We start from the raw sequence: 15,174 nt of genomic DNA on the forward strand, positions 1-15,174 counted from the left end.
CTTGTTCCTTTGAATGTGTTTCCAGTTTATATCACGGTTATGTTGCAAGCCCGAATTCCATTCCATTGCTGTTTAATTTAAAAATACAGTTCTCAGTTTTTAATGCTGATGTTTTTATATCAGTGGTAAAGATTGCAACTACGTTTTATTGTTAAGGCGGAATAGGCTCTTACAAATTGTCAGTCCAGATCAGTTTATTAATAATTACTCAAGATACGATCCTGCAAGTACCTGATTAACTTGTGGTTAATGTAACATGAGCAACACTATTGGTTGAACCACAATAGTGGTGGCTCAGTATTAGAATATTTCTGCCAGATCCTCTGAGTTCTTGAGCTCTTCAACTTTCTTTTGGTTTTCCAGCATTAAAGACTACTTTTGCCATCTAAATTTTGGGGATGTAGTGGCTTGGATATTTCCACTAGAAAATGGGTGAGATCTGATTGTGCCCAACACTCATGAGAGCTTTGAATAAGGAGCTGCAACCATTTCTAGACTTCAGGAATTTTGGTAGACTTGTCTTGAGAGAATTTTTCTTCTTTGACCTGAGTAGGTTTACGGAGTGTGGTTGAAGAGTTGGAATTGGAAAGAAACCAACTGCAGGAACAAATACTTTTTCTGGAAGAGCGTTGTCAGGATTTGGAAGACAGATTTCAGCTTCAAGGTAGAGTGGAGGCTCTCCAGGTGAGCTTTGGAGCTATGTAAACCTGATGATACAACAGAATCATTCTCAGTTTATGTTCTTTCTATTGTAGCCTACAGTAAGCCAAAACCATCAATTTGCAGCTGACAAAAAATGGCGGCAGCCCAATTTACACTCACTAATTCTGTTGTCAGAGAGTGTGCACATCCTATATTATGCTTTGAGGTGGAAGCCTGTTGCTTTTGTTCAGCACGTGGAGAATCATGATTAGCATTAAGCTTTATTTGAGTTAGAAACATAGTAAAAGACAACATGATTTTCATAATTCTTTGTGGAGGTCGTTGCCAGAAGGTCCAGAATTAGGTTTTGGTTACGACTGGCTTAAGTCTCCCTCTTCTTACATCCCTTGGGTTTTTTTTTCTGGGTATGTGTATATTTAATATTTCTCATATGTATATATATCTATATATATATCTGCTCATTTATAAAAAAGAAATTCTGTATAGAAAAATGATTAATAATTTTTTATATATATATACACGCATGCAATCTTAACTATTCTATTAGCTAGACATATATTTATATTTTAAAACCATTCCATGAAGGCCCCACAAAGAGCAGTCAAGTTCTTTTCAAAGGAAAAGTTATTTTTAGTATTTCCTGACAGACAAATTACTGTGATAATTCGTGAATTGTATTTTCACTAAGTGACACAACTGATCATGTGCTCAAACTCTTGGTGCATTACTCTTAGTTCTTTATCTGTTAAGTTGCATAAGTGTAAAAAAAGAATGACTGGTTTTAAGATGAGAGACAAGCTTACATTAATTATGGAGACTCTTGTAACAAAGCCTTTCAATACAGGTAACGTTTGGTGTAGAGGAAGAAGGGCAGCTATTGAGGGCGGTGCAGGTGTGTTCTGCCTCCTCCAAAATGCCACCTTCTTTTCATGAATGGTGACAAGTTTGCCATGTTTGTCCTACTTGCTGTTGATTCTGGATGTGTTTTGCTTTTGGTTTTTGGTTGCTGTTGTACAACTTTTTTTCTTTTTACTTTTTTTTTTTTTTGTGGTTTTATTTTTGAGTTGGTGCAGTGGTTCTGACTAGAGTAGGAGATTTGTACTGTGTTTAAAAACCCCAAAAAGCTGTGTGAACGAAGCTTGCTTCCTTTCTTCTCCAGTTCTCTCGTGCTTCTCTGAGTGTGATAATGCTCTTTATCGTTGCTTTGTTGCAGAATGAAAATGAACGTTTGCAAACTCAACTCACCCAACTGCGAAACCAACAAATGCGAGATGTGGAAAAGCATCAAATTCTGATCTCTGGCTTGAATGAGCAGCTTAAAGGGTAAAATGAAGGTTCTTTACAACTCCACACACCATTGGCTTTCTTTGCTTTAAACTACAACTTCTAATGAGGAGTATAATCTCTTAAAACACTTGAAAAGACAATTACTTGACTCATGTTTCTGTTTGCAGTTGTGTTATTTTTATACTTGGAAGTTTAAGTGGAAAGTGTAAAAATAGTGATTCTCTTAGTTTGGGGCTAGTAAGTTTAGGAAACGTAATGCAAGCTTTGTTTTCAAAATGTCTAAATCTATATTTTCTTCTTAGATTAAGTGACAGAAATAGTTTCCTTGAAAACTCACTTGGAGAAAGAGAACAAAAACTGGTGAGCACGACAGAAAAGCTGGAACAAATTGAAACTTTGAGGAAACTGCTTCAAGAAAAGGATGTTTTGAACAAAGAGCTTGGTGAAAAGTTTGTGCATGCTGAGCAGAAAGTAAGTTAAGCTTATAGTTAGTATTTCACTTGTTAGAACTGATGAGCTTTAACCATAACTTTCTATTTGTGTCCCAGCAGAAATACTGCTGTTTTCCCAGTCTGAAAGTTTTTGCTCAGTCTTTACAGTTTTGTTCATTTAATTGCTTTGCATTAAGTTTGGTGTAAGGAGTTCTTAGACCCAACACAGCTTTGCATGAATGTATTTACATTTTATTGGAGTGGTAAGTTATTGTTTATTAATTTGAAAGTATAAACTTCACTGTTGTGTAAAGTCAATATTATCACTTGTAACAGCGCAATTTTAATAGAATTCTATGTATTTCTATCACATTAACTTCTACTTTTAATAAGCTGAATGAAGCCTTAAAGAAATGCAGTGTGTATGAAGTGGAGAATGTTGAGCAGAAAACAGCCATCACTGATCTCACAGAAAGAGTTGCTACACTGAAAGAAAAGGTAATTTATAAAAATAATGTTAGAGAAGGAATTTTATGTTCATTTTTTGTGGCCCATTTAAATGTCAGCAAAAGTGACAGCATGAGCTGCTTTAAATTTCATACACTGAGCTTTTTGTTTGCTAAAAGAATCTAAAGAAGAACATCTTGTGACTTTACATTGGGTTCCGGCTGATTACCTTAAATGCTTGTTCTGCGTGTGGGGTGTAACTTCTGTTCTCCCTCTAACAGGTGTTCGGAGTGTTCTCATAACATTATTTTTTTGCTGTTTAGACTTTGAAACAAGACAGTGTGGTGGAGTCCATGCAGCTGGACCTGGACCAGACAAATGAAGAGCTTGACAAATTGAATTCAAGCCATTTGGAGGAGAGGTCTCAACTCATTCAAGATCTGCAGAAACGTGAAAGAGAAATCGATAATCTGAAAGAAGCACTGGCAGAGAAGGACAGGGAGATGTCTGTCCTGTCTCTGAGCATGACAGAATATTCTGAGCAGGTTATGATCCTGAAGCATCAAGTGCAGTGCAAAGAGGAGGAGATGCGAGGTTTGGAAGAGGCTTTATCAAAGGCTGAAAGGGAGATGCACTTGCTGAAGGAAGTACAGACAGCTGATGTGCGAGATGCCAGCATGAAGATCTCTGCCCTTTCTGAGCAGAGTAACACCATGAGACTGGAGCTGGAGAGAGTTAGAGCTGAGAATGAAGCTAAAACCAAAGAAAACGAGGAATTAATAAGGCAGAGTTCTGAGAACAGCATGACAATTAAGGATCTCCGCTCCGAAATCAAGGCCAACAACGTCGCGTACCATAACAAGCTTGCGGAGTGTGAGTCACAAATTACTCTGTTGAAAGAGCAAATTGCTAAATCATCTGAAAAGCTGCAAGAAACAGAGGATAAACAAAGAAAAGAAACGGAATATTTGAAATCTCAGCTTGAGGAAAACAGTGCTCTGAAGGAAAAATGGAACAATTTGCTTAAAGAGAAAGAGAGCAAAGCACAGACACTGGAAAATGAGTTAAAGTCAATTAAAGATTCGTACAACAAGCTGATTTTGGAAAATACTAAAAAAGATGAAGAGTTGGCTGAGTTATCCAGGAGGCTTACAGAACATACTGACCATGGGGAAACAGCTAAAAAGGAATTGCAAGAGAAACAAGAGCTCATTAATTCATTAGAGCAGAAACTTGGGGCTTTGGAGAAGCAAAATGAAGAGACTAAACTTAAATTAACTGGGGATCTGAAAGCCAAAGAGACATGCTGCAAAGATCTTAATGACCAATTAAATGAAATGCATAAACAAATTAAAAAACTGGAGATAGAGACACAGGAGAAAGCTTCAGCTAATAACCAATTCAAGGCAGATCTTGAAGGGAAACAAGAAAAATTGGCAGAGCAAATAAAAGCAAATGAACATCTGAAAAACAGTATAGGTACAATGGAAAAAGAGAAGGAGCAGCTAATCAGAGAAAATGAGAATTTGTCCAAACTCCTGGATGTAAAAGAGTGTGAGTTGTTAAAGAAAACCCAGGCTGTGGCAGAATTAGAGAATAAGTTATCTGTTAGTACTGCTGAGTACGAAAAAACTCTTTCAGTACTAAATTGTGATAAAAACACGCTGGCAAAAGAGATTGAACAACTCTCAGCAGTTGCCAAGCAAAAGGAAAGTTCAGTTGCAGAACAGCTGGGGGAGAAAACAAAGGAATGTAATATGCTGGCTGAGCAGTTGTCTGAAAGCGAGGAACAGACCCAACAGTTGCATGAACAAGTGCAATCACTGCTCATTCAGCTGCAGGAGATTAGAGATGAAGAAATAAAGAAAGAAGAATTGTTAAATAATAAATTATCTGAATGCAGTGGTCTAATCCAAGAACTCAGCCATAGTAAGGAAAAGAATTTACTCCTGCAGGAACAAATTCAAAGCATAACTTTGGATTTTGAAACTGCAAGCAGGTCTCTAGAAGAGAAAAATCTTCAAAATGATTCATTATATAAGGAAATGGAAGAGAGTAAGCTTTGTGTTGTAGAGTTGCAGGATGAAATAAAAAATCTTAAAGATGAAAAAACTAAATTATCTCAGTTGGTAGAGGAAAGAGACCTGGCTGTGAAAAGTCAGGGTTTAGAACTTGAGAAGTTTCAGAGGCAAATTTTTGAAAAAATGGAAGAAAATACAGCATTAAGGAATCAGCTACAGCTATTAAACAAAGAAGTGGAGGTGCTTAGGCATGAAAAGGAGGACTTTTCAAGCTTATTGAGTGAGAAGTCACATGAATGCGAATGTCTCCAGTCTGAAATTACTTCAGCAAGGCACCAGGCACAAGCAGCAGCTCTAGAAAATGAAAAATTGAAAGCAGACATGGAGACAGTTAATGTTACAGTAACGAAAAAGTCAGAGGAAGTAGCTGCTTTAACTTCACACCTGTCTCAACAAAGTCATAATATTTTAGATTTGAAGGACCAAATTGACAGCCTGTTGATGGAGAAAGAAAACTTAAAAATTGCCTTTGAGGAAAAAGAAACTCTCCTTTCTGAAAAGGAGGCTTTGATTCAGGAAATGAAAGATAAAGTGGCAGGAGAAGGGCAGTACGTGGAAATCATTTCAGATCTGCGAAACCAAATACAAGCCCTGAGTATTGAAACTGATGAGTATAGACACACAATGAAGGAAAAAGAAAATGAATTTAAGAGGCAAGCCCAAGAATTAAAGTTATTAAAAGATAAATCTGAAGAGTCTGATGTACTTAGGGTTCAACTGTCTGAGAATATGGAGGTTATTTCTGACCTTCAAAGTCAGCTTAAAAACTTGACAGAACAGTCGTCCCAGTTGAATGATTCAATTGTACAGAAAGATGCATCTTTAAAACAAAAGGTAGATGAATACATCAGTATAAAAGCACAGCTTTCTGAGGTACAGGATTCCTGTGTTGTACAGGAGAAACAGTTACAGCTTTTAGCCTCTGAAGCAGAACAGTTAAAAGTACTTGTTTCAGAAAAAGAATCAGCCATCAACAGTATTTCAGTATTCAGTGAGAGTTTAAAGATGCAACTTCAAGAGAAAGAGACTGAGTGTGGTGTCTTAAAGAAACAGATGGTGGAGCTGGAGGAAATGAAGGAGAACTTCCAAAAAGAAATAGAGCATCAGAAGAGTGTAATAACTGAGATGGACCAGTCCTTATCAGAAAAGGAAGCATCTCTTACAGAAAATGAAAATCTGCTTGAAACTCTGAAGGAGAAAGCAAGGAAAGATGAAGAGAAGACACATTTAATTTCTCAGCTCCAAAGTCAGGTCCATGAACTAACACAAGAACTACAAAACTCTAAAGAGCTAGTCCATGAGAAAGAAAATGCCTTTGTATCTCTCCAGGAGAAAATTGAAGCACAGTATGAGCTGAGAACTCAGTTGAACGTGGCTCTTGGGCAAAAAGAAGAAGTTATTGCAGGACTGCTTAATTCGTTAAAGGAGAAAGATGCCAGTGTACAGTTGGCAGAGAGCAGTGTTAGTGCTCTTTCTAGTGAGATTGACATTCTCAGATCCAAATTAGAGGAAAGCCGAACAGCCATGAAAACCCTTACTGAAGAATTTCAGGAAAGGAATGAGAAGCTTGATAATCATCAGAAAAAAATTGATTCTTTGACTGTTGAACTTGACTCTCTTAAAAATGAGCACCAAAAAGCACTAGACCAAATAAATACCCGGGAACAAGAACTACAGCAGAAGGACTTGGCTGTGGAGTCTCTGCGTGTGACGTGCACTGAACAGGCAGAGAAATTGGAATGTTTGCAGTTGGAGTTAAACAACATAAATTCCAAATCATCTCAGGACTGCCATGACAACGTGCTTTTAATAAACAGTCTGCAGTGTCAGGTGGAGTCTTTAGAGAAAGAAAAAAACCTGTTGCAAGATGATGTTGGTAAACTGGTGGCTGAAAACACGCAACTTACTGCATCTCAGGCTGATTTGCAAAAGAAATTGGAAGAGCTCCAGGAAATCCATGAAAAACTAGAAACCAGTGAGAATTACTCAAGGATGCAGATAGATGCTGTCAAACTGCAGATGAAGACTGAAAAAGAGAAGTTACAGATGCAGGTTAGTGTGAAGGGTGAAGAACTTTCTAAATTAGAATTTAAATGTCAAACTCTAGAACAAAGCCTTCTTGAGTCAGAAAACAAATGGGTGACAGAACTTGATAGGGCAAATTCACAAAATAATGATCTTACTGAGCAATTGAGCAGTTTAGAAAGTGAAATGAAATCAAAAGATAGCAAAATCCAGTCTTTGCAGCAAGAGCTGGATCTTACAAAAGATAAATTAACTCAGAGCTTATCCCCATTACTTAGTAGCAGGCTTTTATGTAAAGGAAAGAAGGCACAGACTTCAGATTCTGAACTGCAGCCAACCGATATTAAAACTCAGTTGGAAAAATTCTCCACTCTGGTAACTGCTATTCTGAGCAAAGAAACAGAAGGAGAACATTTGCAACTGGTGCTTTTAGAAAAACAGAAAGAAATAGACACCATGAAAGGTGAATTAAGAAGTATGGAGTTGCTTGAGAAGCAGACAGAGGTGCTGCAGAGTGACATGGAAAAAATGAAGGGCAAATACACATCTGAAGTTGAATGTCTGTCAAAAGAAGTGGTCTCACTCAAGGAAACATTAGGCAAACAACAGTCTCTCCTGAAAGAAAGGGAGGAGTCTTTGGCAGAAATAAATAAGCAGGTGGAATTTCTTCAAGACAAGATGAATAACTCAGAAGAAATGGTAAGAACTAGTCAAGAAAAGCTGCAGGCTGAAGGTAAAAAAGTAGCAAGTCTCCTTGAAGAAATGGGGGGAAAAGATCAGCTCATCAAAAACTTAACTTCCCAGGTCAATCAGCAGAAGGATTTAATTTCTGGTCTAAGCCAGCAACTGAAAGAAAAAGACTGTTCTGTTACCCAGGTCATGGAATCATTGTCTAATGAAATGCTGAATTTTTCTGAAGAGAGAAATACATTAAATGCCAAACTGCAAGACCTTGAAACTGTTCATAATAGTTCAGTGGCAGAGCTAAACCGAGTATTGCGGGAACTTGGGGATTGTAAGAAAGAACTGCAACATAACCAGATTATGTTAAGCAGCAGAGAAGCTGAATTTAAAGGTTTAATGAACGAGAAAGAGGAGATGAAGTGTAATCTTGAGAAAATGGGCAAGGAAAAGGAGAATCTGAAGAAGAAACTCCAAGCAGCATTGATAGTAAGAAGAGATCTAATGCAAAAAGTTGGGAAATTAGAAAAGAGTGGACAGGAAGAAATAGAAAAAGAGCAAAAAAAAGCAGAGGAGCTGTTGAAGCAAGTTAATGAGTTAAGAGACAAGCTGAAACTAATTGAAGGACAAAATAATGATTTTGAGTCTCATCTTGGAACTTTGAAGCAACAACTTGTAGAAAAAGATGCCAAGATAAGTGATTTGACCAAAACTTTATCTTCAAGAGCATCCTATTTAGAGGAACTTCAGCACAGTATCGCAGAGCTAAACGATGTCATAGCTGAAAAACAAAATATTTGTGAGCAGAACCTAAAATCTTTAGGGGAAAAGGACTGTATGCTTGCTCATCTACAATCTGTGCTTGATGAAAAAGCAAGGGCATATCAAGAGGAGCGTTCTCAGTTGCTCTTGACTCTTGAAGAGGTGAAGTCTGAACTTAAAAAGAAGGAAGAATTGTTGAAAAATTCCAGTTTAGAAGAGCCTGGTTCAGGTGCTGGAGACAGGAATGAGTGTCTGAATCCCAACAGTGTTAATGCCATGAATCAGTTACAAAAAGAAAAAGAAGCTTTACAGAGGGAGCTTTTGGTCATGAAAGAAGATACCAAAAAATTCCAGCAGGAAAGGGAAGAGCACATGAAACTGGTGGCAGATTTTGATGAACAAAAAACCGACCTTGAACAGCTCAGGCAAGAACATAAAGCACTCTGGGAAGTTCTCCAAACAAAACGTAAAGAGCTGGGCTTTAACCAGTTAGAAGGGAAGGAGCTGGCTCCAACCAAGGCACTGCTGGGAGAAGAACAAGCTGCCCTAAGGAATTTGGAATCAGACAAACCAAGAAACAAGGTTGAGGCTGCATCCTTGAAAGAGTCAGAAAACATGTTCACTTCAGTGCCAAGTGAAGACACTGAGCTAAAAGAACTAAGAAGTGATTATGCAAAACTTCAGGAGGAAACAGAGATGTTAAGGAAAGAGTTGAGAAAAATACTGGTTGAATTTGGTGATGATAAAGAAGAAACAATCAGTTTAAAGTCTTTGAGCCAGCAGGAGCAATTTCAGGGCAGCTTGTTGGAGGACATAAAGCACCTACAGAAAAAGCTGAAAGCACACGAGACTGAAACCGTAGAGCTCAAGGCAATGCTTGAACATGTGAATAATGAGAAAAAAGCACTTACTAAAAAAAGTGAAGAGGATTACAGGATGAGCCAGGAGGAACTGCAGAGGTCAAGAATTGAAGCTAAGCAGGAGGTTGCAGAAAAGAATGAGGAAATAGAAGCACTGAGATGTTCACTTAGGGATTTAAAAGATAAACTCGGTCTGGAAAAGGAGTTACTAAACAAAGCCGTAAAGGAGGCCCAGGAAGAAGCTCACTGTTATAAAACAGCATTTGAAGACCTGAAGAGTGAAAAAGAGGAACTTCTCAGCTCTTTGGAAAAGTCCAATTTGGAACTAGTTAACGTGAAAAAGGAGGTAGAACATTTCAGTGAAGAAAACAAAAATCTTGTGGCAGAGCTGTGTGTGCTGCGTGAGAAGGCTGAGATGAGTAAACCTGTGGTGTCCAGCAAAGAGCTTAAGGAAGAAAATGGGACTGAAAAGGAGTTGGGAGAGGTTGGTTCAGAAAGTAATTGCCATCGAGGGAATTCTGAAGGAAAAGTCACAGCTTTTCAGCTGTCAGAGACTGATTGCTCTGGGAAAACTAAACTGAGAGAAGCAACAGAATGTGAAATCCAGAAACAAATGCAAACGATGGAAGAGCCACTGGCAAAACCTGCAAATGGAAATGATTCCAAAGCCCAAGAGCAAAGAGCTGTAACAGAAGAGAAATCCAGAGAGCGCCTCCAAAGGAAATTCCAGGCGGCTTTAATATCGCGTAAAGAAGCCCTGAGAGAAAATAAGTGTCTAAAGGAACAGATTGATCAGCTGGTGTTGGAAAGAGAAGAACTGGTGAACAAGACAGGAATGCTGGAGCACTTGCTAGAGCTTGGCCGAGAAAAGCAGAGTTCAAGTGCTGTGGCTCCCTTGTCCGGAGAGGAGAGCCTTGCTTCGGAAAATGCGAGGCTGCTGACCGAAAATGAAAACCTCACTGCGGCGTGTGAAAGTCTGAAATCCACCATGGAGTCCATAGTTCAGGAAAAAGAGGCCTTTTCTTTCCAATTAAATACCTTAAAAGATTCTCAGACAGTTGAATTGACAGGCTGGAAGGCTAAACATAGCGAATTAAAGCAGGAGTATGAATCGCTTCTTCAGGCGTACGAGAATATCAGTAGTAAAGTGGCAGATATGAGGCAAGTCATTGATCTCAGTAGGAAGGAGAAGCAAGAGGCTGTTCAAAGACTCAGGGAAGGACAGTCTGAGAAGGAGGCTCTGGAGAAACATTTACAAAATCTCCTTGATGAAAATGAGGTTGTTAAGAACCAGCTGAAGCAGCTCAGTGAATCCAAGAAAATGGAGGTTGAGGAGTTACAGAGCAAAGCAGAAAGGCAGATCCGTGAGCAGGAGGCCAGGATGCAGGAACACCAGGATCATCTGCATGAGCTCACTGAACAGAACCATCAGCTGATGGAGGAGAACGAGCAGCTGAAACAAACTTCTGAAAACCTAAAGCAGGCTTTAGAGAAAATTCAGAATGAGAATGGTGTCCTTCATAATAACATCACTGTAACTAAAGCAGCCTTGGGAGAACTGCAGGTTCAAATGGAAGTCTACCAAAATGATACACAGTCTAAAATCAGTGATGCATTATGTGAGAATGAATCACTGTCAAAGGACATTATTGTGTTAAAGAATAAACTCGCTGAAAAAGAACAAGCTGTGCTTGTCCTAGAACAAGAAAGAAAGTTTATTTCAGAAAAAGCACAAGAAACTGAGAAATCTTTGCTCCACAAAACTCATTGTCTAACAAAGCTGGACATGGAATGTAAAAGTCTAACACAAGAAATCGTTAGTCTAAATGAAAAAGTTAAGATTTTGGAGGATGACAAATGTCTGTTACAGGAAGAATTAGAAAATGTACAAGAAAGTTCTTACAAAGTAAAGAATGAGAGAGAATTTCTTGAGACAGAATTGCTTAATCATGTTAAAAAAGTTGATCATCTTACTGATAGGATGAAATCAGCACAGGTACAGAATAACTTGCTGTTACAGCAGCTGGAAGAGTTAAAGGCAGAAAAATGCAACGTGGTTAGAGAAAAGGAAGAGCAGCAGCTCCATCTTGTAAAGATGTTTGAGGAGAAGGTGAAAAGTGCTCAGAGGGATAATAATGGGACTAAAAACAAAACAAAAGAATTGCAAGAACTCTTAAAGGAGAAACAGCAGGAGATCAACCAATTGCAAAAGGATTCTATAAGGTTCCAGGAGCTGATCCTGGATTTGGAAAGATCTGTGAAATTGTCACAGTCCAAAAATGAAAAATTCGAAAAGGACTTAAGTAATGCATCAGAAAAGCTAGCAAAATCAAATGATGAAATAGTTCATCTCAAGGGAAAGCTTTCTGCACAGCTGAACCTGTTGGATCAGTCAAAGAGGGAAGTGGACAAGCTTAAAGAAGAGAATCTCAACTGGAGGAAAGAACTTCAGAAGAAAGGAGAGGAACTGCAGCTTCAAAAGAGAGGGTATGAGAGAGAATTGGAATTTCATCTCCAGCAGCTAAAATTGCTTCACAAAAGTGAACTTTCGAACCTGGATGAAAAACATGGTGCCCTTGAGAGAGAAAAAGATCGGGCGATGAGTGAGGTTCAGGGTTTGCAAGAGGAAGTCAGCACAAAGGACTCTCAGAACAAGCAGCTGCAGGCAGATCTGAATGCAGCTCTGGCACGACTGGCTGCTTTCACAAAGTGCATGTCCTCCCTTCAGGATGACAGGGACAGGGTCATCACTGAGATGAAAACCTGGGAGATGCAGTTCAAAGAGGCCATCCAAAACAAGGAGAAACAGCTGGAAGACAGTAGCAAAAGAATAGCAGCCTTGCAAGATGAATTGAAAGATAAAATGACTCAGATTCAAGAACTAAATATCAAATATTCTGTGGTAGAGGAAACAAAGGATGAACTGTATTTGAGGCAAAAGTCTGTTGATATGCAGCGCTATGAAGAGCTCTGCAGGATAAAGGAAGAAAATACCTTCTTTTTTAACAGACAGCAAGAGCTGGAGAGTGTTCTTCAGTCCAAAGAAGAAGCTTTGCAGGCACTCCTGAAAGAAAATAATTCTCTTAATCATCTCATAGAGAATAGTAAAAGTGCAGGAAGAGAGATAAAAGCTCTGGAAAGTAATTTTACAAGACAGGAGCAAGAATTGCAAGAGCTTCTAGCAGAGAAGGAAAAAATGAATGCTGAATTGCAAAAGCAGATGACGATTTCTGAGCAAATGAAGATCATGCTAAATAATAAAGACAAAGAAATTTCCTTACTTATTTCTTCAAAAGGGGATGAAATTTCGGACTATCTGATTCAGGTACAGACTCAACATAGGAATCAGATGAAAGAGTATGAACTTCAGGTGAGGTCTTTGCAGATGGAGAGACAAGCAGCTGAGGAGTCCCGTCAGAGGCTGGAAAACGAGCTGAGAAATCTCCAGGTGAAAGCAGAAAAAGCAGGACAGGATAAGGCTGCGATTGCCAGTGAAATAGATGCCTTTAAAAAATCCATGTCATCTCTCCAGAACGACCGGGATGATCTTTTTACCAGATACAAGGAGCTGGAACATCTTCACCAGGATGTCTTAAAACAGAGGGACAGTCTTCTCATTGGCAGTGCGAGTGAGACTAATGCTTTGAAACAGGAATTAAGGGTCCTTCTCAACAGGATAGATGATCTTCATTCTGAAAATGCAATGCTGAGTGCACAGCTCATAAAATACAGGGAGGATCTTAACGAGGTTTTGTCTCTGAAAGACCATCAGCTGAAGGACTTACTTAAGCAGAAATTGGATTGTATTAAAAGCCTTGAGCATGAAAAGTACGATCTTCAAAAACAAATAAAAGAGATGCAGCTCTCCAGTGAACTGCAGAAGGGGGCTGCCGTGGCTTTGGAACATGAGAATAAAAAATTGGCATCTAAAGTAAGTGATTTAGAATCTCTAATTGCATCACTAAACAAAGAGAAACTCGTTTCTGAATCTGGAGAGAAGCTGCTAAGTAGTGAGAGTATTCAGAAAAAAGAATCAAATGAGCAGCATGGAGGAAAGCTTCAGAAAAAGGTTCAGGAACTCCAGAAATCCAGAGGCAGAAATGCAGATGAGGAATGCAGTGGGACTCTTTTGACACTTGAGGATGGAAACAAACCTGATGCTTCTGCAGAGAAGATGCTGCTCAAAGTTCAGTCTCAAAACAGTGAGTTGAGATCCCAAAATGAGGCCTTTGGGAAAGCAATGACTGCTCTGCAGAACGACAGAGATCGGATCATAGAGGACTTTAAAGTTCTTGAGAGCAAATACACCTCTGAGCTCAGGAGTGAAAGAAAAAAAGGAGATGAACTTGCAGCTGAATTGGAGGGGTTTAAATCCCATCTCATGAGTATCCTCAAAGAAAACTCTCTTTTGCACGGGGCTGTCCTTGATGCTGCAGATGAGGTTACCCTTGCTCAGGTGGCTGATGACGTTGGAAGTGTCTGTAGGACTTTAGTCAGTCGGGAGCTGGAGGTGAGCAGGCTCTCAGCCCAGTGTGGCAGTCATGTCCAGCAGATTGAAGCGTTTGCCAAGGCTATGGCCAGTCTCCAGGATGACCGAGACAAATTGCTGCAGGAGCTCAGCCATCAGAAGGTAACTTCTGAAGCCAAGCAGGGCACAGCTTCATTTCCCATTGATTGCAGCAGCATCAATGAGAGAAATTCTTGTAAAAGTAGTTTGGATGTGCCTCAGAACAATGGGGAAACTTGGGTAAGTTGTAATTAGCCACGTGGCTCTCTAATTTTACCCTTTGTGCAGAGAATGCTCAGACACATGATGGGTTCTGGAGTTTAACTTTCTGAGAGTGCTAAGATAGCACTGTGTGCCCAGAGAAGGTGTGTTTACAGTTTGGGGAGTTAAGGTAAATGGGGAAAAACCTTATTCTGTAATTAGAATTTTAGCACTAATCAAACTTCACCCATCTACTTTTCATTCCAGTTCACTAATGGTGTTTATTAAAACTAGGCTAAAGAAGGAGCCAGCCTTGCAGCTGTTGAAATATCCAAACTGAAGGCCAAGGTTGATGATTTGGAGAAGGCTTTGCATCAGACAAAAGCCTTCCAGGCAGAAACCGAGAGAGAGATCACATCGTACCAGAACGAGCTGGCTGGACTAAGGTATAACAGTACAGCTTTATCCTCTTCATGGATTTGTAGAGAATATATAACTGCTTAATGTCTGATGTTTTATGTTCAGAATGGAAAAAAACCTCCTCCTCTCCGAGTCCCAGGCACTGAGAAATCAGTGTCAGATCACAGTGGCTGAGAAAGACCGGCAGATTGCAGAGCTCCAGAGGCTGCAGCAAGACATGATTGGGAAGAAGGCCCTCCCTGCTGGCAGTAGTTATCCAGTCAAGGTAAAGAAATGGAATGTAGCAGGAATGTAAAGTGGAAGGTAGCAGTTTATTGTGTGAAATTTGCAGCCTGCTTCTTAAAAGAGAACTATGCAGCACTCTACAGTGATCCTGTAAGTTACTGTCTTAAGTTAGTTAAATCCATAATACAAAAGGGAGAAGTTGAAAAAAAAAATTACTTATTATGGCCGTAACCCATTTTCAGGGACATGGTTTTTAAGAGGATCAAAAAAGACCTTGGTGGTTTACATGGACAGCAGGCTTCACAGTTTGTATAGTTGATGCAGAGAAGTTTTAAACACCTAATAAAGTTCATTCTTCAGAGCTTAAGTCAATGTCTAATTACTGCACATTAGACTAGGACCTCACTGGGGAAGAGAGGGGAATGGAAGTGTTCTTGTCCTTCCCTTGAAGCAGCTGGAGCTAGCTTCTGCCAGGAACAAAATCCTGGATTTAGAAAGGCAGCAGCTGACACCCAGGCTGGCAAATGCTGTTTTGTAGACTGTCATGAAAGATTCAAGGAGAGTGCTATTTTAGAATAATATTC

At 39.3% G+C, this 15,174-nt stretch overlaps 1 protein-coding gene across 5 annotated transcripts in view; it reads left to right on the forward strand.

Annotated features, from left to right (window-relative positions):
• The window catches only part of LOC309574396 (uncharacterized protein), a 34,254-nt gene that overhangs the window by 14,171 nt on the left and 4,909 nt on the right, over positions 1-15,174 (forward strand). For 2 of the 5 annotated variants that reach the window (XM_082284047.1, XM_082284048.1), the window contains exons 17-23: positions 554-684; positions 1,877-1,986; positions 2,253-2,421; positions 2,775-2,879; positions 3,152-13,984; positions 14,240-14,391; positions 14,471-14,630. In XM_082284047.1, coding sequence (XP_082140173.1) covers positions 554-684; positions 1,877-1,986; positions 2,253-2,421; positions 2,775-2,879; positions 3,152-13,984; positions 14,240-14,391; positions 14,471-14,630 — 11,660 coding nt within the window. The remainder of the gene's footprint in view (positions 1-553; positions 685-1,876; positions 1,987-2,252; positions 2,422-2,774; positions 2,880-3,151; positions 13,985-14,239; positions 14,392-14,470; positions 14,631-15,174) is intronic. The other 3 variants (XM_082284049.1, XM_082284051.1, XM_082284050.1) reach the window with 2 other exon arrangements.

This window comes from Coloeus monedula (genome assembly GCF_965178545.1).
Source record: "Coloeus monedula genome assembly, chromosome: 6".
Lineage (NCBI taxonomy): Eukaryota > Metazoa > Chordata > Aves > Passeriformes > Corvidae > Coloeus > Coloeus monedula.